Genomic DNA, 24,071 nt, shown 5'->3' on the forward strand with positions numbered 1-24,071 from the left:
GCTTCAGATTCTCTCCCCACTCTCCCTCTGGCTTGTTCTTTAACTCTCTCACCCTCTTTCTCTCTCTCAAATAAAATCTTAAGAAAAAAATTTTTTTCTGAGGAAAAATATTTGAAAGATTTGATCTTTCCAAAGGCCCAGAGTGAGGCTTCAAGGAAGAGTTGAGCTGATGTGGTGTAATTCACCAAGTTTTTCTTTTCAGTTTTGTCTTAGAGGATCTCAGTGGATATGGAAATCCCAGCAAAAGGAGCAAAGGAGAAAAGAACAAAGAATCTTTCAATTAAAAGGGATAAAAGTAGCCAATGCTTCTTGGAAGAATTCTTCACTCTTGGGAAGTGGACAGAGTTGCAGTTATTCATGATGGATTGATCACAAATATATTTATCTCCCTTTCCCACCAAAATCTCACCAAGACGATAATGAAGGAATAAATATAAGTAATAGCCTACAATGACAATGGTAGCTGGAAAAAAGACAACATTGGACAAGAATCTTCAGAATCTCTTGCACAATGGAAAGCCAACACAGGGCTTATAAGTGACTTGGCAGAACTGAGGAAGGGAAGCTAAACTCTAAATGTCCAGAGGCAGGGGCCACTTAGAGATTAGCCAGTGTAGCCCACAAAGATCCCGAGATGCGGAGAATGCAGATTGCAGGTTCCAACAGAGGCAGGGTCATGGTGTGGGACTGAAAACAAGGGCTGTTTTTCAAAGCCTGAATAAAGCAATGGCAGCTGGAGCCCCGAGTACCTTTCTCTATACTGTCCTCTTCTACAGAAATTCAACTAAAAGAGCTTTAGTCAGGGGTGGGGCTGAAGCATAATGGAGGGCAGAGGAGAGCATTACACATTGAACTTGAGCCTCTCAGCCACTTTTCTTCCCCTTTCCCATTTCAAGAACACCAACAGCCACACTTCAATGAATCTGCTTTCCCTCATTCCACCCTCCCTCCTATTCCAGCAGGAGAAGATAGAATTCTTCTCTTGATCCTCCGAATGGGCCTAGAAAAATCTCCAGATTCCAGCTTCTGGGGATACTGCATGAAAATAAGGGCTACGAGCTGGACTTGTGCAGTGAAACCCATGAATCCATAAGATCCACCCTGCAAAAGCTTCCAACATTAAAGACAGAAGCCAAAACGGCAACAGAAAAAAAAAAAAAAGGAATCAGAAAAACAAATACAATTCAGGTTGCAGAAGGAAAGAGGTGAGATAAGAGTGATAAAGTATATCCATGAAAAAAGAACAGAAGACTACCAAAAAGGATCATTCAAATTAACATGTGTTCTTGGAATAAAACAAATCTGACAGTAGTAAATAGACCCAGTAGAAGAGGTAGAATATCATGTTGAGGAAATCCCTTAGTAAGTCTATCATAATGGCAAATAGAAAATTGGGGAGTCTAAAAGAGATCCAAATCTGGGATATCTAAAATCTTAATGACAGGAGTCCTCACTGAGAGGAAAATGCAAATGGAGGGGAGAAAATTACTACAAATCAACAGAAAGTTTCCTAGAACCACAGGACAGAGTCTCCAGACCAGAAGGGTCTGTAAAGTGTTAAGTGCCCACAAGCCCAGACACACAAGACAACATTGGCAAAATTCCAGAACACCAGGAACAAAGAGAAGATCCTAAGGGCATCTAGAAGGAACAATAATGGGAACGAATAGTATGTTAAATTCTCAAGCACAGTAACAGGAAGTTAGTATTAGAATCCAAAAATGAGAAACAGGAATAGTAGTACATGCCTGCTATTTAAATGTCTATAGAGATAGCTACAAGGGATGAGAGAGGCTGCTTCTTGTGAACGGGTCTGGGAGGTGGGGAAGGATATGGCTGGAAACTACTCTTGCTGGAATAAACTTTTCAGAATTGAGTTTTGTTTCTTTTTCTTTTTTTTTTTTTTTTTTAACTATGAGTGTGTATCAGTTGGCTATCAATACAAATTTACAAAGCAGAAAAAGCAGATGAGAGACCTTGAGACGTGCTTTTCAAGGTGGTACAGTTGTACAAGTCAGACTTGGAAAGGAAGACGTGCCACTAGTTGGGGCTTGCTGGTGAAGAATTAGTCTGCAGTCTTCCTCCCTGCTCCAAAGTTCTGTACACCGCTTCCTCCCCCAGACTGCTGATGGGGTGAGGTTTGTCACGCCCTCCTCTGCTATATAACATACACGAAATCTACTATATGGTATTGTTTGATGAGGTAGAGAGAGAGAGAGAGAGAGAGAGAGGATACAAAGGAGAGTTCTAGTTCTAAAAACAGTCCAAGCTGGAGGCAGAGGAACCTGGGGGTGGCAGTTCAGAGAGGCAGAGGGCTTGGCTGTAGGGGCCTAGGAATGGGTAGGTCAGTGTTTACATGTACCACTGGATACCATCTCCCACAGCCACCTGTCATGGCGTCCTACCTGCCTCATGGCTACAGGTCATCGTTAGCCAAATCCTACCCAACCTTTCAAAATATTTTGGAAAGGCCTCTGAATCGTATAGAAAATATATCTCCTTGCTTCGGGGTCATGCTGTGCTCCTGATCAAAAATATTAGCCTCCTGGTTCTCCCCCTGAATCTCCTACTTTGCTCCTCTCCAAATGACATTTGGCTCTTGCTAAGACTCTGATCCATGGTCAAAGGATGAAGATTTGCCACTCTGGAAGTCATTCTCTTGAAAAGGCCATGAAAGCAATTCCAAAGAAGAACTGTCTATGGCGACATTGTTGAAATCAGTGCACAGTCTTCCAGGGCGACTGCCCTAAAGGGCAGCACTAATTCTGGCTTTAAAGTGTTTCTCTGCTTGTTAAAAAGTCAGCCTCCTTACTTTAAAGTCCCAGCTCACAGTGCTAAAGTGTTTTCCTAAAACCTCCATAAATTCTTCTTTCCCTTTGATACTGGGGCAAGCCACCATTTCCTTCCCGACACAAACTAAGGGACGTGTTTGTGGAGAAAGAGGGAGGGAAGGGAATTTCTCTGGTTCCTCCTTCGAGAATCATGACCCCCAAGCACGCTTCTCAATGCCTTGCTAGAAACACGGGTGCTTGTGCTCCCCCTCCCAAAAATGATGAATGGCCCCAAACTACAGAAGCCATTTAACTCCTTGCCACAGGGAATAAAGCTGCTCTGCTTTATTTCCAGCATCTGTGGAGGTATAAACCATGTGGTGGCAGCTGTATGTGGCTGAAGAGTAACGTGGCTTCCCCCTCTGCTGCGAAGGCCATCTTGTAACATAGGGGAATGGGCTGGGATGCATGACCGGGACTAGAAGGGAGGGCAGGCAGGAGAGACACATTTGTTTGTTTGTTTGTTTTTGAGAGAGGCCGGAGGGGCCAGGAGCAGAGGGGGAGGGAGAGAGAATTTTAAGCAGGCTCCACGCCCAGCACGAAGCCTGACCTGGGTCTCCATCTCCCAATCCTGAGATCAGGACCTGAGCCAAAATCACGAGTCAGATGCTCAACTGACTGAGCCACCCAGGCGTCCCGGCAAAGACACACTTCTGACTCATGCCGTTGTGTTTGGTTTCCATGCATTACCCAGCAAACCCAGGGGCACACGCTGGAACACCTGGTGAGATTCTTTTTTTTTTTTTTTAATTTTTTATTTTTTATAAACATATATTTTTATCCCCAGGAGAGCACCTGGTGAGATTCTTAAAGAATGGACAGTTCAGAAAAAAAGTCAAGCTCCAGGCCACTGCATCAGTTGGTCATACAAACCCAGAGCTGGCCAGGTGGCATGGCTCAAGTTATCAGTGAGGAGCTCCAGTCATGTCCGGACAGCCGGGCCTCTAAATTCCTGTTCTCATTCCAACACACACCTTCTCGGCGAGGCATGTCACAGCAGCCAAGTATGGAGTGTGCTCAAGGTTGACACTCTGTTGATCCATGTGGATTTGGAATTTTTTAAAAAATTTCTTAAAAACCATGTATCACCTTATATTGGAAAACGTAGGATGCATCTGGGAGGTGGGGCTTCTCTCTGTGGACTTCCCGGGGCACCAAACACTGCCACAGTGGCAGCCACACTGCCTGACCCTTGTCCCTCGGCCCCACTGCCAGGTACTGTTGGGTGAAATCACCAGAGTCCAAACCATGCCTCTGGGGGGGACGGGGGTGCAGGGGCTGAGGCTGGGGAGAGTATAACGAGATGATCTGAGAGCCCCATTAGCCCCGTTAACTTTTTCCATTTTAACTGATATTTCTGGATGCGGCACCCACTCTCTCGGGAGGTCAGTTCGAAGGCATTCCATGGAGCCCAGAGCCAGCTGTGAAAGGCCAGCTTGGGGCAGAGCTGCTGGGGAAAGAGCTGCACTTGAATTTCCAGTTGTTCCAAGTGCCGATTCACAAGGCCAGTTAGGAAAGGAGGCTACCTCTTTACTCCCCAGTCCCACACAGAACACAGAATGGAATGACCTCAGAATACTCTCCACTTCCTAATGGTTTGAGAACCAGGATTTCTTGCTTATTAATACTTAGGAAACATTAATAGTCCAAAATGAGGGCTCAGAGGTGTTGAGTCCATTTACAAGGATCACATGGGTGGGAGGCAGTAGAGCTGCAGAGCTCAGAGGCTGGTCTGGTGCATATCAAGCCTGTGTTTTTCTCCCCTCCCTGACCCTCACTCCCCAGTGCACTAGCACAGGACAAGTGTCTGGGACTACAAAGGTGAATGAGACACAGCCCTGATTCCCAGGAGCTCAGACAGGGACAATGTAGGGAGTTCTCATCCTGTTAGAGACTCATCTTAGTCCTCTGCAAGGTCCCTCAGTGACAGAGCCTCTTTATACCTCAGGGTCGGCACTTACAAACTGGGGAATCGTGTCTAGCCTCAACTAGAACATTCCCTTCCAAGGGTTTACAAAATATCCTAGGGCCCTTGGCACTATGTCAATATGGAGTGTCAGTCCCCCATTACTACTACCACTTAGAACATTTAAGTCGGATGCCCTGTGCAGCAGTGAAAGGAATCTGACTGGTAAGTACAGAGAGTTCAGACCAGCTCCCACAGCACAAACTGGTGGGGGGCTGAGGTAGCCAGAGGTGTAAAGATTTTGAAGTCCTGCTCTTAGCTTGAGTTGTGCTAGTAAGGAAAAAACCTAGTGGAATCCCAAGAAAAATGGAAAGGCAGTAGAGGGAACTCTTCCTAGCGAGACGCAGCGCTAGGCAAAATACATACATGACAATCACTGTGTGGAAGAAATCGGCCAACTCTTTGGCCACAGTTTTCCATCCCCTGATTTCTGTTCACACAGCAGGGCTATCCAGCTGCTCAACAGCTGCCCAGCTGCATCCCGTGGCAGGTAACACTGCCCCTGGGCAGAGCGTGCACTGAACCAAAACAATAAACTCCAGGCCTGCCTCCCACAGGAGATGGCAGACGTCAGAGGGGCTCTGGCTCAGCGTGCCACAGGAGGGCTGTGCAGAAGGAGAGTCTGGTCAAGGCTCTGGAAAGCCCTGCGGAGTCTGTGGGGAACAATAAGAATGCAGAATATAAATGTGAGCTGCAGGCTGATGGGTCCATGAGGAATTAGGGCCGTCTTTGAAAGGAATCTGCGGAGATGATGCAAAACACCAAGCATGTGACCCAAATCGTGGCGGGGCATATTGGAGGGAGAAGGGACTGGGAATGAGACATTTTCTAATCTGACTAGTCTGAAGCTTCCCCTCAGTGAGGAGCAGGGTCACTGCACAATTAGAGGCAGAGTTAGACTGAACAGAGCCTGCATAGCAACTCAGGGGGATGACCTCCACAAAGCTACATGGGGCTTGGAGGCGGACGCGCGCTGAGCCTGGGATGTCTCCGAAGCGAATCGTGGAACAGCCTTTCTGCCTTTCATGTCAAATCGAAAAGGCGAAGACGTAACAGTCTGCTGAGAAAAGGAGAGGATGAGGACTTGGTGGCCTCGGTGTTAGAGAGGAAACATCTAGGTCCTCCAGAGGCCAGGCTCCCACATCACTGGACTTTCCAGGACAACACATCCCTGGGGCCATAAGAGATAATCTAATAAATATCCACAGCTTCCTGACTGGAGACAGCTTAATGTGCGAAACGCCTTCAGATCCAAATGTTTGAAAACAAGGCTTCCTCTGTGTAGAAGGACACAAGTTTCTTCCAGGTCATTTCTAAGTCAGGGTGTGTGGTCTGTGGTCCCTGACTTCAATTTCTCTCCTAGGCCCCAATCATCACCTAGTACCAGGTGCTGCACTGGGTACTTTATAGACGTTATCTTAAGTCACCCTCAGAACTTCCAGGAAGGAGGTATTATATCATTTCAGAGGTAAGGAATCTGAGGGTTGGGCAGGTCAAAAATCTTGCACAAGGGGTGCCTGGATGGCACAGTCGATTAAATGTCTGACTCTTGGTTTCAGCTCAGGTCATGGTCTCAGGGTCATGGGATCAAGCCTGCACTGGGCTCTGTTCAGCAGGGAGCCCCCTTGAGATTTTCTTTTCCTCTCCCTCTGCCCCTCTTGCTTGTGCGCATTCTCTCACTCTTGCTCTCAAATAAATGAATTATTTAAAAAAATGTTAAATAGCTCATGTGGAGGACCACCTGGATGACTCAGTCCATTAAGCATCCGACTTGATTTCAACTCAGGACATGATCTCAGGGTTGTGAGATCGAGCCGTGCATCAGGCTCTGCACTGGGCATGGAGCCTGCTTAAGATTCTCTCTCTCCCTCCCTTTGCTTCTCTCCCTGCTCACACTTGTTAAATAAATAAACAGCTCATGTGGCTTTGGGAATGTGATAACTGAAGAAACGAGACTCCTAGGCCTGCCTATTTCATCTGAAGTCCTTTACACCAAGATGACCTAATTATCTGTCACACTGATGCCAGCAGATAAAACCAAATTGAGCTGACAGTCCAGAAAATAACTCCGGGTCAATTCAGTGCATACTTCCAATTGGATTGGCCCTCCTGAGTCTGCTTCTGATGCTTCTGACCCTAGTGCTCCTGCATAGGATTTAGTTTTATCTGTTCCTTTTGTCTCAGATGAGGACACCCCACTCCAGCTCCTGCTTAAGAACAATTGCTCCAACTGACAACCCTCAGCCTCCCAATGGAGAAGGGGGTGAAGGAGTTCAGAACTGATGATTTCAGTCTTCCTTTAAGGAGCAAAGAGATTTACAGAAAGTTTGTGAGTAGAAGAGCAGCACTATGACATTTTTGTTCTTAGACAGTATTAACCTGCTGTATGTAAAGATGGATTTAAATAATTAGAGACCGGTGGAAGAAAGACCAACATGGAGGCCCTGAATAGTCAAGAAGAACTGTGGGTCTGAACCAGAGTGAAGATAGTGGGAATGGAGAAGAAAGTGGGAAGACAGTGGGAATGACAAGGAATAGGAAGGAGGTAGAATTGTCAAGACATTCCTACCCATTGGCTATTTGCAAACAGTAATTCAAAATGGTTAGAAGCAGGGGATGAGTATTTAAAAGGTTCAGGGATTAAGTCACAGCTCTTAGAAGACTGGGCGACTTTGGGCAAAACACCTCATCTCTCTAAACCTCAGCCTCCTCAGGTGAGGCAAGAGAATATAAGTTGTAACTCATAAAGTAGTTCTCACAAAGCAATTGAGATGAGGTCTTCTGTCAATGACAACAATGTCTAGAACACAGTCCAAAATGTCAAACTTACCAAGATAAGTGAGTCAGAGGCGGGGCTGGGGATAATGTCATAGAAATGAAAAATGATGACCAGAGTCTGCATAACTATGAGGGTGGTGCCTGAAGTCGAAAGTAAACGTTCAACAGGAGGGCCCAGTGCTTTAGAAAGCAGTTCACTGTGCTTTCCTTTTGCAACATCATAACGTTCACACTTTACATCTGGTGTTCTAGTAGGACAGAGCCCTGAATCATAACACTAGGCCCTCTTCCTGCATGTCTTTAGCCAGCAGGAACTACCGCTTTGAAAAACTGGCCCTGAATTTTAGATCTAATACCCTCATAACCAATGAAGTTAGACATCTTCATTTTGTCCCAGGAACCTGTGTATACATATATGTGTGTGTGTGCGCATATCTTAACATTAAAAAGATAAAATAGCAATTCATAGTAGGCTAACATTCAAAATCATGCCCAGCTTTTCCTTTTGTAACACTTAAATGGAGATGTGTTATCAATAATATAATCAAAGCAGTCAAGGGTAAATCAAGGATATTTAAAGGTCAATGTACAACCAGGAATAGTTCCCCCAAACAAAAATATGCAGGACAAACCCCCTGAGGGTCGGAGCTCTTGCTTACTGAGACAGTATGGATGCCAGAAGATCATCGGTCAAAGGTAACCTGGAGGACTTGCACAGCCTTCTGATGTATTTGCTGGGTAATACTTTTTTTCTGCATTAAAACAAAGTAAACAGGTCTTTTATATTTTGTGTCTCTTGAGTCACAATTACATGCTATAGGAAAGAAAATACAGATGTGTCCTTAAAGTCTGCACATGAAAATGAGTACGAAAATTGGTACTGGAACTCACAGTAAGGAAAAAGAGTCATATTGATTTTCACTGACTTTTTCCATTTCAGAAGTGACCAGATTCTGTCCTTCCAAAGGCCTTTCCATCAAGATTCAGACTCTTGGTTGGTGATAGTACGGCACTTTAAGGGTGCAGCCACGAGTGTTGCTCTAAGTAATCGATCTGCCTTCTTGACCACTAGTCAAAACTGGTTCTGATATTTGAAAACATCTCTTAATTTGACAGGCATCTAGAGCCTCCAACGCAAGTATTGTATGACTTGAGGGTATTTTTCTAGTCTTTTCCTTGGACCCAAACCTTGTAACCTTGAGGCCCCAGCTGGGGCCTTAACATTCACCTCAGTTTTGTTAGATGGTTTCTCCAGAGCAGCTCAACAGTCATTTTCCCCAGCCTGCCAGGGGCACAGAAATGCTTGTCCAATGTTCTCATTCAGCCAGTGTTCCCAGGCACCAGGCAAAATCAGAACCAATAAGAAAGAAAGCGAGCTGCTTTATGCACACTGAGTTTACAAAATGATGGGAGAATGTTTGTGTCTAGAACTGAAGCCTGTCAGATCTGGAAGAACTTCAGAGCTGTCTGATCAAGAAGCCCCATCATTCCCAGGAGGTGTTCTTTTAGTGAAGGGGGGTCACACTTCTCACGCTGGGCAAGCGGTACCACCAGAGTGGAAGGTCATGCAAAGCTCAGGCAATATAGCCTAGGGAGGCTCCAGAAAGTTTTAAAAGATTCAAGGAAAAATACCACCTTTACAAAAACTCAACAACTATGTGTTATGGATTAGGCAAAAAAAATTGTGTTCAACATTAAGATAAACTACAGGTCTTTAAAGATATTTAGGGGAGGCAAGCTGGCCACTTGGGTACAAACTTCGGGTCTGGGGGTGATGGGAGGGGTCATGGGGCAAAGAAACATCAGCGGTTCATAGTAGGAAAACTAGAGGCTAGAGTTAAGAGTAAGGTTTTCTAACTCCTGGTGAATATCCACCCCCCCGCCGCCCCAGAGTATCAGGTCTGTGGGTAAGATGAACACCAAAACTTATTAAAATGGGGCTCCAGTTTATAAAAATGATTTAGTAAAGAGTAATAGAAACATGGCAAATGTACTAGAAATTGATTATGCTGAGCTTCCGTATTATCAAGAAGAAATAATTTCAAAGAATTTCTAAATAAAGTTTACTTGTAAATTCCCTGTTCTCTGTATTAGAAAAGACACATTTATAAATCCCGGTGATCACAAACTAATGTAAGAAAAGATATTTCAGGATTAAACCTTCTAACATCTGGATTTACTATGTTTCAGTTGAAAGCCTTTAAAAACCAATTAAAAGGAAATGGAAAGGGCCATCTTATCTTTTTGAAGATACAAGGGCCTTCCCTATTCTATCAACAAACAAAACTCACCATCATGATGAAATATCAGTACCCAAATACTTTCCCAAAATGATTTAAAGTACATTTGGGAAAAAAAAAAAGTGTTGTATACAACCCAGACTAAAAAAAAAGAAAATTTTTAATCATTTTGCCAATTTCTGTAAGAATGTTGCTGGGATTTTTGTGATAACCACGTTTTATTGATACCAATGTGAATAAAGTTGACATTTAAGCAAAAAAAATAAAAAAGACTAGTTTTGTAATAATACTTAGACATTTTCCACTGGGTGGACGTTTGTACTAATGGTGCAAAAACACCGATGGGTAAAACTGCTGGTGCTTATCATCAATCAACACAGGGACACCAAACTGTGCCAGTACTCACTGAATTCATCACCACAGTTTTTCTCTTAAGAAAAAAAGCCAGGTCCACGTAAGCCCTTTGCTTCATTGTTGAAGCAGTAACAATACTGACGTTATTAAATATCAACCTTGAGTGTACAACTTTTTAATATTCTTTGCGATAAAAATAAAGTTTGTTTAAAAAAAATAAAGTACATTTGGTCTATAGTGGAGTGTAGTGGGACATCCCAGTGTTCTTTTTGCCCTACTGGATAAAATATAAATTCCTTCATTACTCAGGTCTGCAGAACCTTACATGATTTACTGAAATTGATAAAATGAAAGCTTACTTTTCTCGGTCTTGGTAGACACAAATAGCATTGAGTCTTTCAAAATTCTCAAAAGCGTTTTTCTTGAGCTGTTCATGGGCCCGTGCAATTAGGACATTCACATCAGGCTTCGTGTCCTCGGGCACCTGGTAGTGACGGGCAAGGGTTATAACTTCATGGTCTGTGAGTTTCCCAACAGTCAGACTCATTATTATGTCTCTGTAAAGAAAATGAGAAAATGCTCATGAAATTACATCTAAGAACACTTCATTCTCTTTCTGTGAAAAATATCTAAATTCCAGAGCACTTGGGTGGCTCATTGGTTAAGTGTCTGTCTTCAGCTCAGGTCATTGCTTCAGGTCCTGGGACTGAGCCCCACGTCGGGTTCCCGGCTCAGCATGAAGTCTGCTTCTTCTCCCTCTGCCTTTCCTCCTGCTTATGCCCTCTCTCTATCTCTCCCTCAAATGCATAAATAAAATCTTTTAAGAAAAAAATCCAAATTCCATTTTGTAAAACTTTTATCAACTGCATAGAGGACAGGTGACTATTTTCCTTTAATTTAATTGCTACTTCATTTAGGAGTAGTAGGAATATACCAGGGCTACAAGGGAAAACCATAAGCACTATAGTTTCTAAATAAAATTACATCTTGCCCAGAGTCAAACTTCTAGTAGAGAAGAGCCTGTAACCAGACAGTAAGTCTTTCAAAGTCCTTGAATGGTCAAAAAAACCTGTCACCAGATACATGATTTCATTCGATGCCTATTAATCTTACTTTACACAGAATAGTAACAGACTTGGGGTTTCTGGCTTCCCATGGTATAAAATTTATAAATCAGCACGTTTGGAAAGTCTTTTCAAGTTCGAGAATGCAATCAGAAACATTTCTGCAGTTAAAAACTAAGACTGACACACCCTGCCAGTGAGGAAAAAGTGAGAGAAGAGACTAAAAAGTGAAGAGTTGTGTAGAGGAATCATTGTCTGAGTCTTTTGAAGGCAAATGGTATTAAAATTATGTGGCAGAGCAATAATAATAATAGTAATTATAACAGCAATGACACATTAACAACGAGGACTCAAAACCTAACAAATTCGTGGGACTGTTTTCAATACAGTCTCTATATCAAAGCGATAAACCATGCAGCACGAGTAAGAAAGAAGGACATCAAAATAGTTAAAATAGCAACTGTTCTAGAGGTTACCTGAATAAGCTTCCACCATCGAGAAACTCTACTTACTGAGAGTGATTCAGTTCCCAAGAATCCCAGCTAAGTGACCGAAGACAAGATTTTTTTTTTAAAAAGATTTTATTTATTCATTTGACAGAGAGAAAGATCACAAGTAGGCAGAGAGGCAGGCAGAGGGAGAGAGGGAAGCAGGCTCCCTGCTGAGCAGAGAGCCAGATGCGGGGCTTGATCCCAGGACCCTGAGATCATGCCCCGAGCTGAAGGCAGAGGCTCAACCCACTGGGCCACCCAGGTGCCCCTGAAGACAAGATTTTATTTGCTCTTTGGCTATAGACTTGTCTTTTGGAATAATGGCTTTTAGTGCTTTTATGTATTTCTTGTCATTATCACTATCATCGAAGATCTCTGAGCTCTCCTAGTCAAGAATTTCCTTAGCATGTAGGAAAGCCCACGGCTATGATGTTGACATATCTAAAGAAATTGCATTTCACCTATATCCGCTTCTTAGGGTTTCTGGGGGTTTTTTGTTTTGTTATCTTTTTGTTTATTTATTTTTTTAAATGGGAAATCAAGACCAACCAAATTCAAACAAGAGGATCCCACAATTACATCAGGTCGGTTTGGATCAGACCATCAAACAGCAATATTAGCTGGGGGCTCACTGTGTAGGAAACGCTGTATAGTCACTTGGGTTTCTGAGCTTTTCAGAGTCTCTAACCTATTATAGGCATCCCCGGCACACACAGATGAGCTCCCAATGCCACAAACCAGGAGCCCCGCTTGAATGAATTGAGTAATAATAATAACCCTAGCCTTTCAGGGAGTACTAACTGGGTGCCAGTTGTTGTGCTGCCAGGGACTTCTGGCACAGATCATCTCATCTGGCCTGCAGGATAAGGACTATTTTTTTTTTAAGATTTTATTTATTTGATAGAGGGAGAGAGTACGAGTGTGCAAGCAGGGTCAACAGCTGTGGGAGAAGTAGGCTTTCGGCTAAGCAGGGAGCCTGATGCATGGCTTAATCCCAGGATCCTGGGATCAGGACCAGAGCTAAAAGCAGACGCTCAACCAACTGAGCCACCCAGGTGCCCGGATAGGGACTATTATTATCATTCCCGTTTTATAGATGAGAACACAGAAACACTGAGTATGCCCAACCTCCTGAAAGCCAGAAAGAGAACCCCTGCAGTCTGGCTCCAAGCCCTCGCATACTCTCCTGCCCCTCTTCTGTCGGAACACAGAAGACAGAATGAGTGGATGGAGTGAAGCTCCGTCAGGGCAAGTTGCCTAAAGGTTGTGGGTTTTGAGCTGATTGTTTACAGACCTCTAGTCCTTTCATTGCCTATGACCTCTGCTTTGAGAGCTATCATTGATCAGCATAATCAGGTAACAGAAAATAATTTCAGAAACCCTGAGTCACCAGCCATGAGAAAGGACTAAGCAACCACAGAGGAACCACTTCAATGAAAGCCCCAGGCTCATTTAGAACACTGGTCATGGAGTAATCAGTCATGAAACGTGCATAAAATGGAACGCTATGCAACCATGAAAAGTATGTTATTGATTGGTATTTACTGGCATGAGAGGTGCCCATGCTATATTGATAAATTCAGTTTCAGGATTCCCACTGAAACTGAAGGTGCTAGTACCCCTATATTCATAGGTGAAACAGGGGAGGGGAATTAAGGAGGGCACTTGTGATAAGCACCAGGTGATGTAAGGAAGGACTGGATTGCTATTGTCCACCTGAAACTAATATGACACTGTATGTTAACCGGAATTTTTTTAAAAGATTTTATTTATTTATTTGAGAGCAAGAGCAAGCGAGAGAGGGAGAGCAGACGAGAGGGGCAGAGGGAGAGGGAAACCCCCCATTAAGCAGGGAGCCCAATGTGGGACTCGATCCCAGGACCCTGGGATCACAATCTGAGCCAAAGGCAGATGCTTAACCCACTGAGCCACCCAGGTACCCAACTAACTGGAATTTAAATACAAACTTAAAAAAAAAGACAAAGGATACATGCCAAATATCTATATTATCCCTGATCTCTGAGATTTCTTTACATAGACACACGTGTATGTATGAGAGTTTCTGTTCTTTCTGAACTTCTATAATAAAGAAATATTATTTTCATGGTCATCATTAAAAAAAAAAAAACCCTTTGAGAGATTTTTTCTTTTGAGGGTAGAACCAGTGTGAAGAAGGACAAGTGGTACACTTGCAAGGACAAGGGACAAGAACGTGTGTAGCATTAATTAGAAACTTCCCACCTACCTTTCACTAAACTTATTCTAGCATCCCAAGGTCATAAAAGTTTATTTTCCCTTTTCAGTGGATAAGCTTAAATTGTCCTGGCCTCACTGCAGCTCAAGTTTCTATCTGCTGGATCTCTGCAGGCTTGGGTTTTAAACAGCTCAGTATCCCCCTGCTTCCAATGTCTTTAATGTGAAGGTTTCAAACAAGCTGCCCCAGACTTAAAATGGCCCTTGGTCACACAGGACGCCAGGGGCCCTGGAGTGGATGTTGGTGTGGTAGTTGTGCTTGCTGTCCCCACATGAGGCAGGGTCCCAGGACTGGGGATCGCAACCAGGAAGTGGAAGACTTGTCCTGCAGAGCTCAAGTGGCTGCCATTACTCTGCCCTGCCTTTGCCATGTGCCCCCTTCTTTAGAAGTCAAACCTGAATGGGCTTCACCAAAAACAAGGGATCTTCTCACCCCACCTTATTTTGGACTGTGGTAAAAACAGCTGGAACATACAACGTACCGCTGGCTGTGTTTAACACATTCACAACGCTGGGCAACCGCCACATCGGTCTCTTACAAAACATTTTCATTACTTTCCTTTCTTCCTTCTTCCCTGCCCTCTCCCCACCTGGCAACCACTAATCTTTTTACCATCTCTGCAGATTGGTGGTTCTGGATATTTCCTAGAAAAGGAATCATGGAAATAAGGTCTTTTGTGTCTGGCTTTTTCTGCTTGGCACAATGTTTTCGTGCTCTCATCCAGGCTGTATCAGTACTTCATTCCTTTTGGGGGCTGAGTAATATACCACTGTATGAATGTGCCACATTTGGGGTATCTCTTATGCATCGAAGGACGTTTGCATTGTTTCCACCCTTGGGCTCTTGTGAATAGTGCTGTTGTGAACATTCATGTACAAGTTTTAGTTTGGATGCCTGTTTTCAATTTTGGGGAGTAAAACTGCTGGGTCACTTAGGAATTCTGTATTTAACCTAGTGAGGACCCATCACACGGTCTTCTGCATATTCTATTTTTGCTAGCAACAGCCACAAAAACAAAGATCCAACTTCCATCACACATAGCCTTTCCTCACATAAACCTTCAGAGCGAACCTGAAATATGACCTGAGAGCAAAGTCTTATCTTGGTGCTTCCTGTCCCTTCATTTAAGGGAAATGAAAATTCATTTTAAAAGGAGCTTTCATGGGTGCCTGGGTGGCTCAGTGGGTTAAAGCCCCTGCCTTCGGCTCAGGTCATGACCCCAGGGTCCTGGGATCGAGCCCCACATCAGGCTCTCTGCTCGGTGGGGAGCCTGCTTCCCTTCTCTCTCTGCCTGCCTCTCTGCCTACTTGTGATCTCTCTCTGTCAAATAAATAAATAAAATCTTAAAAAAAATAAAAGGAGCTTTCATTGTACTGATCTGGTGTTCTGTGATTACTAATGCTGATCTTAAAAACTCAAAATGGCAATCATCTTTGCCTTTACTCAGCACTGTACTATGTTCCTGGCAATAATATTTTATATGGATCATCACAGTATTATTTGGTTAATCCTTTAAGGGACGCTGCCATGATTTTCTCTTAGTTTTTGTAATTAAAATCATAAGAGTCAAAAAATAATGCCAAACTGCTAGAGGGTATTGAAGTAACCAGGCAGAATTCTGACACATGAAATGCTAAGCAGTTTTACAAGATATAATTCCATTAAAGTTACCCACTCAAGTAACCATGAATAAAAACTTCAGTTTAAAGCTCTGAATCTCAGGGTATTTCCGTACACATTGAATCGGTAAAGTCTAAGCAAGAACTTTCCTACCAACTTAAAAAAAATTAGCTTCAACATAAACAAGGGCTCAAGAATTGAAGCTCTATGCTCTAAGGCTTATAAGAAAATCTGGTTCAGCCTAAATTAAACCAAGCAGCAACTGTGATGACAATTTACTAATCAGAAGTCAGACATATATGCTCATGTTCTACAGTCCCTCAGATTTTCTCTTATACACTGTGGTCCTGAGCTGCCCATGCAGAACAGAAAACCCTGCCTTTCCGTCACGGACATCCCAGCCCGCCATACTGTTGGACCAGTGTGTTGCCAGACAGTGAGTGGAAGGTGGTAGAAACAGCTGGTTAAGTGTCAGAGGAAGGAGAGACGGTGAGATGCTTCAAAGTGGGACTAGGACAAATGTCCGACCAAATGGATTTTGCTACCAGCCTGACCATAGTTCAAAACCATTTATGTTCTCATTGGAGAAAAAGGTCATTATATATGGTCACTTCATCTGGACATTGTCCAGATGGGAGTACATTTATAGACTTAGGGTATAAATGGTGTCCCCTTGGAGTTGTGTGACACAGTAGCCTTGCCAGAGAAGACAAAGAACTACAGAGAAAAGGGAAACATGAGGTCAAGTCCAGACTAAGAAAATCACCTACTCCAGCCTGGGTCATAAACCTCTTTGCAATCGGAAGGTGCAGTTGTGGTTTAATGGGAAAAAGTATGAGCTTTTGAATTACACAGACCCAGATTAAAATTCCAGACCCACTAATTCACTAACACATAAATAACTTTGGTAAATTACCTAACTTCTCCCAAGTTCTGTTTCTTACTTGTGAAACTGGACAAGACCATTGGCTTCGTTGGTCATGTCAAACCTCTGTTTAAAACCCTCTGAGGGGCTTGCCATCTCTCCTGAAGTAGAACCCAAAAGTCTCATTATGTGATGTCTGACAAGATGACCCCTTTTCTATCTTTTAGGCCTCATCCCCTTTCCCGCTATACGTGCCATACTGCACTCCTTGCTTTTCCTCAAACAAGCCAGGTACACTGTAGCTTTAAGGTCTCCACACTTACTGCTCCCTCTACCTAAAAGGCTCTTCCCCAAGACAGTTCCATGATTTGTTCCTTTATCTCCTGTAGGGCATCTTCACATCTGCTTGGGTGTCATCTTCTCCATGAGGCCTTCTCTGACCATTCTTTTTAAAACTGTGACCCCCTCCCTCCATAAATCTGGCATTCCCTAACCCCTTCTCTGCTTTCTTTTCCTCAGTAGCATTCATCATACGCCAACCTGGTATACCCTCTACTTTCTTTTTCTGTATATCATCTTTGTCCCCCAACTAGAACACAAGATCCACAGAGGACAGGACCATTTTGTTCATGGCTGAATCTCCAACACTTTAAAGAGCTCCTGGAACATAGTAATATTTCTATAGTAAGTAGGTGGCTGAATAAATGAAAATCAAGGGTTAAGTTAGCAAGGTATAAAAACACATTTAGCATTAGTGCCTGGAAACCTGAATGCCCAATAAATGATAACAATTTGTATTTCTCTCATAATCCCATAATGGAGATAGTTTCAATTTACATTGAACTAAAAGAGTTACTTCTCTGAAGCAAGTTTATCTTAGAAAAATGTGAAATGTTTCTGATGACTAAAGTCACAGAATTTATCTGCAGAATGTAAAAGGAACATGGTACACTTGTTTTAATTAGTCATATTCAGGATTGAGTCTGAAGTGATAAAGTAAATGAGTTCCAGGTGTGCCTTTCTTTAGATAATGTATATATTTGAGAAACTGCACAACTGCTTAATTCTTAGAAATCAAATTAGGCGCCCCTTTTCATCCTGTTACATATAAAGATGCTCTATCCTCCTCTTGGTCAATTTTTAAATTGACAATGGCACCTAACATTTTAGCTTTAAATTCCTCTGATTCCTTTCAAGCTCTTAATGACAAGCAAGCACCATGGACTCTGAAATAAGTCCTCTGGAAACTAAAGAATCTTTTGACAGTATCATAATTACTGCCAAATTCATCTGCATTGTAAATTGATTTTTTTTTATATGTTTTCTCCAAGAGAAGTACATCTGCATTGAAAATCACTGACCCCGTTTTCTTATTCCAACTGAAAGCAGGCTTCTAGTTTTCTCTCTATTGCTCTTCTAATCTTCATTTCACATCAAATACTATGGCTTTTCCTGTTTTGACATGTAGTGGAATGTACATGGTAATTTTGATTTATTTAGTTTGAAATTCAGTATGTCTTGGTGCACTCAACTCTGGGGCTGTTTAAGTGTAGCCAAACAAAAAATGAGATATTCTCATGTTGTTAAGAGCAATTGCTGTGGATTATTAACAATATTCCTCATAGAGGTGCAATTTGAGAAACCCTTAAAGGCCACTCCTCTATCATTCTTTTACAATCTGGCACAATACCATTCAATTAACATTGAAAGAGGCTAGGACAACAGTGTTTTTTGTTTCTTAAATTATGTCAAGATTTTTTGGTAGCAGCAAATGAAAAGTGTAGATGATGGTGCCTAACTTACAATGTGGGCAGAAAGGAATGAATATTCATTTCATTTATAAGCAAAGCTATTCATTTTCTAGCACCTTTCTTTTGGCTAACACCCATCCTGTGTTCAAGGATAATTTGTTTCCAAGCCAACTTCTCTTGTTTGGCTTTTTGTTTTTAACTCTTTCTCACTGGTTGCTAGATGTTTGAGAGGCCATCCTGGTCCCTGCGACAATGGCCAGGGGCAAGGAGTAAGGACCTTACATGGAAGGCCATCCCCATAGAAGCCCATAGGTATTTATTGATCGAACAATGGGCTCAACAAGACTAGGTTTGTTCCCTCCAGGTGTTTACAATCAATTTAGTAATTTAAGACTTACTAATATCAAAACATATCAAATAGAATACAATCAGTCCTAATTCTTTCTGAACACACACTCTAAAATATAGAATTTATTGGCTTTACTCCATTATAAAAGGATCACATGTCTAAATATAGAGAATTTGGTTGGTAATAAAAGCAAGAAAAAAAAGTCAAACAAATTCCTACTGCCCAAACATAACCAAGTAAGTAAACATTTTGGTATACTTCCTTGCAGTCTCTTTTCTATGCGTGGGTATTTAATTGTCTTTTCTTTTTCTTAATATTTGTGAACATATTTTATGGCCTTTTATTTCATTTAACTAATACATTCCTTGTTATCACATATTCTTCTGAAACAAAAATGCTAAACCACCCTATTGGATATTTTGGGGGGTTTTCTCAAATTTTTATATAAGTAATGTCATAATTAACATCTTCATGTGTAAACATTTGTCTGTATTTAAAATTATTTCCTTTGACCACAGAGGAAGGAAGAGACTAGCTGTCTTGTGGTACAGGGTAGGGAATGGGCACCACAGACAGAAGCAGTGACTTTTTTCTTTTGGCTTGCTTACTCACAAAATAATTTTGAAAAAACTATGTACCCACCTCACATATTTTTTAGTTGACATCTAAAGTAATTTTTTCTCTTTAAAAATATAAATAAATATATAAGTAAAATAATTTACTTTGGATAGTGTCCCAGAAGTACAATCAGGTGGGCAAAAAAAAGGACATTTTTAAAAATCTTGATACATGGCAATAAGTTGCTTTCACTTTCACACCAGCAATGACAGAATGTCCATGCAAATAGATATTATCATTTTTAAAAGTGTTCCCTAATTCCACAGGTAAAAATGAGGTCTCATTTTAATTCATAATGATTTGATTACTAATAAACTTGACCATCTCTTATTTGCTAAGAAATTATCTATCTCCCACTGTGTTCTGTCTGAACATGTCCTTAACTATGGATTCATTCATTCACTTGACAAAAGCTATTTGAACACTTACTCCATGTCAAGCAACATCAACTGATAGAGAATAAGAGAGGAATGAACTAGATTCAATCCCTAGCCCTCAATGACTGCACCCTAGAGTTCTTCACCAACCAAAAGGAAAACCAAGTCAACAAAGTAAAAAATGGTAGGGGAGGAGGTTGCAATAAAGATATGTCTAGAAGCTTAGAGGGAATACCCCCACATCCAGTCTGGCATGTATATACAGGTAGGGGGAAATAAGGAAGGCTTCATAACAGAGATGGTAATAGAACAGAGCCTGAAGATGAATGACAATTTACCAGTCACAGAAGTAGGGCAAGGAGGGGAAGGAGGTTGGAGGAATTGTAGAAAGAACAGTATCCTTAAAGGTTCAAGGAGAACAAGAGGATAGTACATCTGAGGAGCTGTACAAAGACTCGACAACAGGAGCTCACATTTACCAAGGGCTTAGTGCTAGTGTTCAGATGGTTCTACTGTACTGTGTTGTCAGATTGGGTAAGGTGGTTAACTATAGGGGGCGCCTAGATGGCTCAGTTGTTAAGCATCTACCTTCGGCTTGGGTCACGATTCTGGGGTCCTGGGATTGAGCCCTGCCTCGGGATCCCTGCTCAATGGGAAGCCTGTTTCTCGCTCTCCCACTTCCTCTGCTTGGGCTCCCTCTCTGTCTCTTTCTGTCAAATAAATAAATAAAATATTTTTAAAAAAAGGTGGTTAACTGTATATTCATGTTTATGCATGAAGGCATCCATTAATCCAACTATTTCATAAGCAGGAACTCATCTCTCCCACAGAAGCCCTTTAAGCAGGAACTTTGATTATCCCCATTTTTTTGAAGATTATTTGAGAGAGAGATAACATGAGGGGTGGGGGCAAAGGGAGAGGAAGGAGGAGACTTCCTGTTGAACAAGGAGCCCTCCTCAGAGCTCCATCCCCAGGACCCACATATCATGACCTGAGTAGAAGGCAGATGCTTAACTTACTAAGCCACTCAGATGTACCTGATTATCCCCATTTTATGGATGAGAAACTAAGGCCCAGAGAGATTCAGCAAACTTCCCAAGGGCATACAGCTAGTAAGTGGTGAAGTCAAGATATGAACCCAGATGGTCAGGATTCTTGGGATAACTAGAACACAAGGAAGTGGAACAAGGGGTTAGAGAGCTGGCAGGTGAGGTCCAATCACAAAAGGCACATGAGGTGCCATGTTAGGGCACCTGGGTTTTCCTCTGCAGGTAAAAGGAATCTCCTGAGCATTGAACAAGAGGGCAACAGAGAGTTGGATGTCAGAGCACTCAGAAAGCAACGTGAGGGTTGGCACACCAGCAAGGGCTGCTGGTACAGGGGCGATGGGGCAAAAGGATGGAGCCAAGGATGGGCTCCAGGTCTCTTGATGAGACAAGGCCATCATGAAAGCTAGCTTTGAAGAGCAGGGGGGACACCTTTTCTACTGAGATGAGAAAGGAAGAATGCCAAGTTATGGATGCAGGGACATGGAGGAGGTCTGTATCTCGGGAGGGACCTCTACAGCCTCTGTTAACCTGGAGATGAGGTTTTGTACCATGAGTGCGAGGAAAATGGTGAAAAGAGAGAACGTTTGAAACATCCATTGGAGGGAATCGCAAAAGGCATACCTGAGTCTTGACCCATCCTTAACTGCTCATTGATCCATCAATCACCCAGTTTGTCATCTGTGTCTTTGCTTTCTTGGTCACTATTGGTCCTCTCCCTTTGCCTTTATAGACATGATCATGTCTCTCCCAACTTAAAATAGCAGCAAAACCGAACATTTGACTTTCTATGTAGCTAAATGGCACCCATCAGCCTGGCAGAACAGCCTCCCACAGCAGCCTTGTGACCGCAGGGAGCCACAGCAGTGGTGTTTGACAATGGTCTCATCTTCGTTGGATGATGTAACCCTCCTGGGGTTCCTGGACAACTAAGGGGGAAGGTGTAGAGAAGAGTTCTCAGGGGGAATACACTGGTATATTCCTCAAGAGGAATTCCTGGTAATATGGCCCATGAGACCTCAAGAAATTAAAAGGGAAAGTGAAAAAAAGCTGTGACCATAGGCCAACCCCGGGCAGGTGGAACGTGTCCTAACAGTTCTAACGGTGATCAGGGAGTTTACACTGATGGTCAAGACTTCTCTTGGACTCATTTTCCCTGTCATCTTATTTTTCACTTTCGGTTTTTCATGTATAACATCTGTTGCTATTTGTCTTTTGCAATGAAGACTGTACTAACTTTGCTCTTCAGTTCTGCAAATTCTTTTTCTAAAAAGGAACACTGTGCTTGTCTGTATATTTTTTTTCTTAATAATAGGTTTTAATATTAGAAATGAATGTGTCACAGTACAATTTCAAAAAATACAAGAAGTTCTATAAGGAATGTCTTCACTGCTCCAATCTCCAGTCCCATTCCCCAGAATTCCTTTTTTATCCCCCAGCTTTACTGAGGTATAACTGGCAGACAAAATTATATATATTGAAGGTATACAACATGATGATTTCATATACATATGCATTGTGAAATGATTAGATTCTACCATTCTATCTCGGTGAAATTGAAACTGCCCTAAAATATTTTAATCTTAGATCTACCTAAATTCCAAAGATAAGGATGAAATACAAGATTTTACTCTCAAGATGGAATGTTTAGAATTCAGTGGGTTAAAGCCTCTGCCTTCGGCTCAGATCATGATCCCAGGGTCCTGGGATCGAGCCCCACATCGGGCTCTCTGCTCAGCAGGGACCCTGCTTCCCTCTCTCTCTCTGCCTGCCTCTCTGCCTACTTGTGATCTCTATCAAATAAATAAATAAAATCTTAAAAAAAAAAAAGAATTCAGCTCTTTGTTTCCCCACTCTGTCTTGCTAAGACTTGGCTATTTTGTCTGTGGCATAATCCATGTCATCATCCTTTTAAATTTGTGACAATATCATTCACCTCTTGAAATAACATTTGACCTTGGAGTTGGGATGTATAATCGTGTGTATGTATGTGAGAGAGAAAGAGAGAGAGAGAAAGTTGTTTTAGGGTCCAGTGCTGTTCCAATTTGTTAAGATAAGATGTCCTCCTTGAGTACTGAATTTTGATTTTATCTTCATGGTCTTGGGTAACATATTAAAGAAATGCATTACTTTGAGTAATTTTTTAATTCAAATTGAGTAAAACTATGTTTTGTCTTCTTGAAGGTTTAAAAACGTTTTGATTGTCCCCATGTACAACAACCAGCCAGGGCCCAATTTGTTTGCTCTCAAAGCACTGAAGATTCCTTGTTGATTTTAGCCATTCTGACTTGTGTGAGGTGATACCTCATTGTGGTTTTGATTTGTATTTCCCTGATGCCGAGTGCTATGGAGCACTTTTTCATGTGTCTGTTGGCCATCTGGATGTCTTCTTTGCAGAAGTGTCTGTTCATGTCCTCTGCCCATTTCTTGATTGGATTATTTGTTCATTCTGTTGCCTGTGCATTGTGTTCATTCTTTTTGCTTTTTAGATCCTTGGTTCTGCTGCTGGTGGTGGTGATGTTTTTTAAGCTTTGCTTAGGTTTTGCTTTAATGTTCTTTATGAGATTCTTTCCTTATATATATGACCTGTACATTTTTACCCTGGGATATTTAGTGATCTCTTCTCATGTATTTTGCTTCAAACAGAGTGAATTCTCTCAATCTCCAGATTTTTTTTTTTTTTAGCTTAGAAAAGGATTTCTCTTAAATAATTATCTTCGATTATTCCTTTAGTTCCCTCCCTCCCTCCAATCCTGCTCTTTTTTTTTTTTTCATCCTCTTAATCCCTTCCTTATATCACCCTGTTTGGGAGTTATCTCTAAAGCAAGTTCTCTGGCTTACTATGGAGTTTTCTGTAATGTCCTCTCTCCCATGATGGCCCATTTAATTTTTAATTCAAAAAAAAAAATGTGTTTTGGACCTTTTAACACAACTCTTTCCCTATTTTGGTGTGTCTGCTGCTCAAAACGGCCTGCTCTTGCTGAGACCATCATACATCTGGTTGTGACTATAACGATCTCCTAAAAATAGTTAAACAAAACCCAATTTTATGATAAAGCATTTTTGGAATCCACATTGCTTCTCCTGTACTGCACAGCTTAGTTTCCCTCTGCTTACACAACCTCACAGAGAGGTCTCTAGAACATTCTGGGCGTTTGATGTGTGGTTGTGCTTCACCAAATTTGATAGGCTCTGTCACAGATAGGGTATGTGCATATTGGTGGGTGGTGGGGGAAGGGAGCCATGAAAGAAAGGGGGGATCCAATCATATCTACCCTCATTAAGCGTGCCCAAGTCAACATGAAAAGAGGGAGGGAAGAAAGAAGGGAGAAGGGGAGGAAGACAAGCTTTTGATTTGGAGACCAAGAAGCCAAATTTGGGTGGGGGTTGACAGGGAAAGAAGAGGCTAAGTGGCAGAGTAAATGCTGGGAGCCTTGTCCCCATACCCCAACCACTGACAGGGGGAC

The 24,071-nt window shown here is 42.2% G+C and overlaps 1 protein-coding gene across 5 annotated transcripts in view; it reads right to left on the reverse strand.

Annotated features, from left to right (window-relative positions):
• EFHC2 (EF-hand domain containing 2) overlaps positions 1 to 24,071 on the reverse strand; it is a 194,112-nt gene that overhangs the window by 18,998 nt on the left and 151,043 nt on the right. For all 5 annotated transcript variants that reach the window (XM_059157393.1, XM_059157390.1, XM_059157391.1 and 2 more), the window contains 2 exons: positions 10,529 to 10,726; positions 8,235 to 8,327 (listed from right to left, as the gene is read on the reverse strand). In XM_059157393.1, coding sequence (XP_059013376.1) covers positions 8,235 to 8,327; positions 10,529 to 10,726 — 291 coding nt within the window. The remainder of the gene's footprint in view (positions 1 to 8,234; positions 8,328 to 10,528; positions 10,727 to 24,071) is intronic.

This window comes from Mustela lutreola, chromosome X (assembly GCF_030435805.1).
Source record: "Mustela lutreola isolate mMusLut2 chromosome X, mMusLut2.pri, whole genome shotgun sequence".
In the NCBI taxonomy this organism is placed as follows: Eukaryota; Metazoa; Chordata; class Mammalia; order Carnivora; family Mustelidae; genus Mustela; species Mustela lutreola.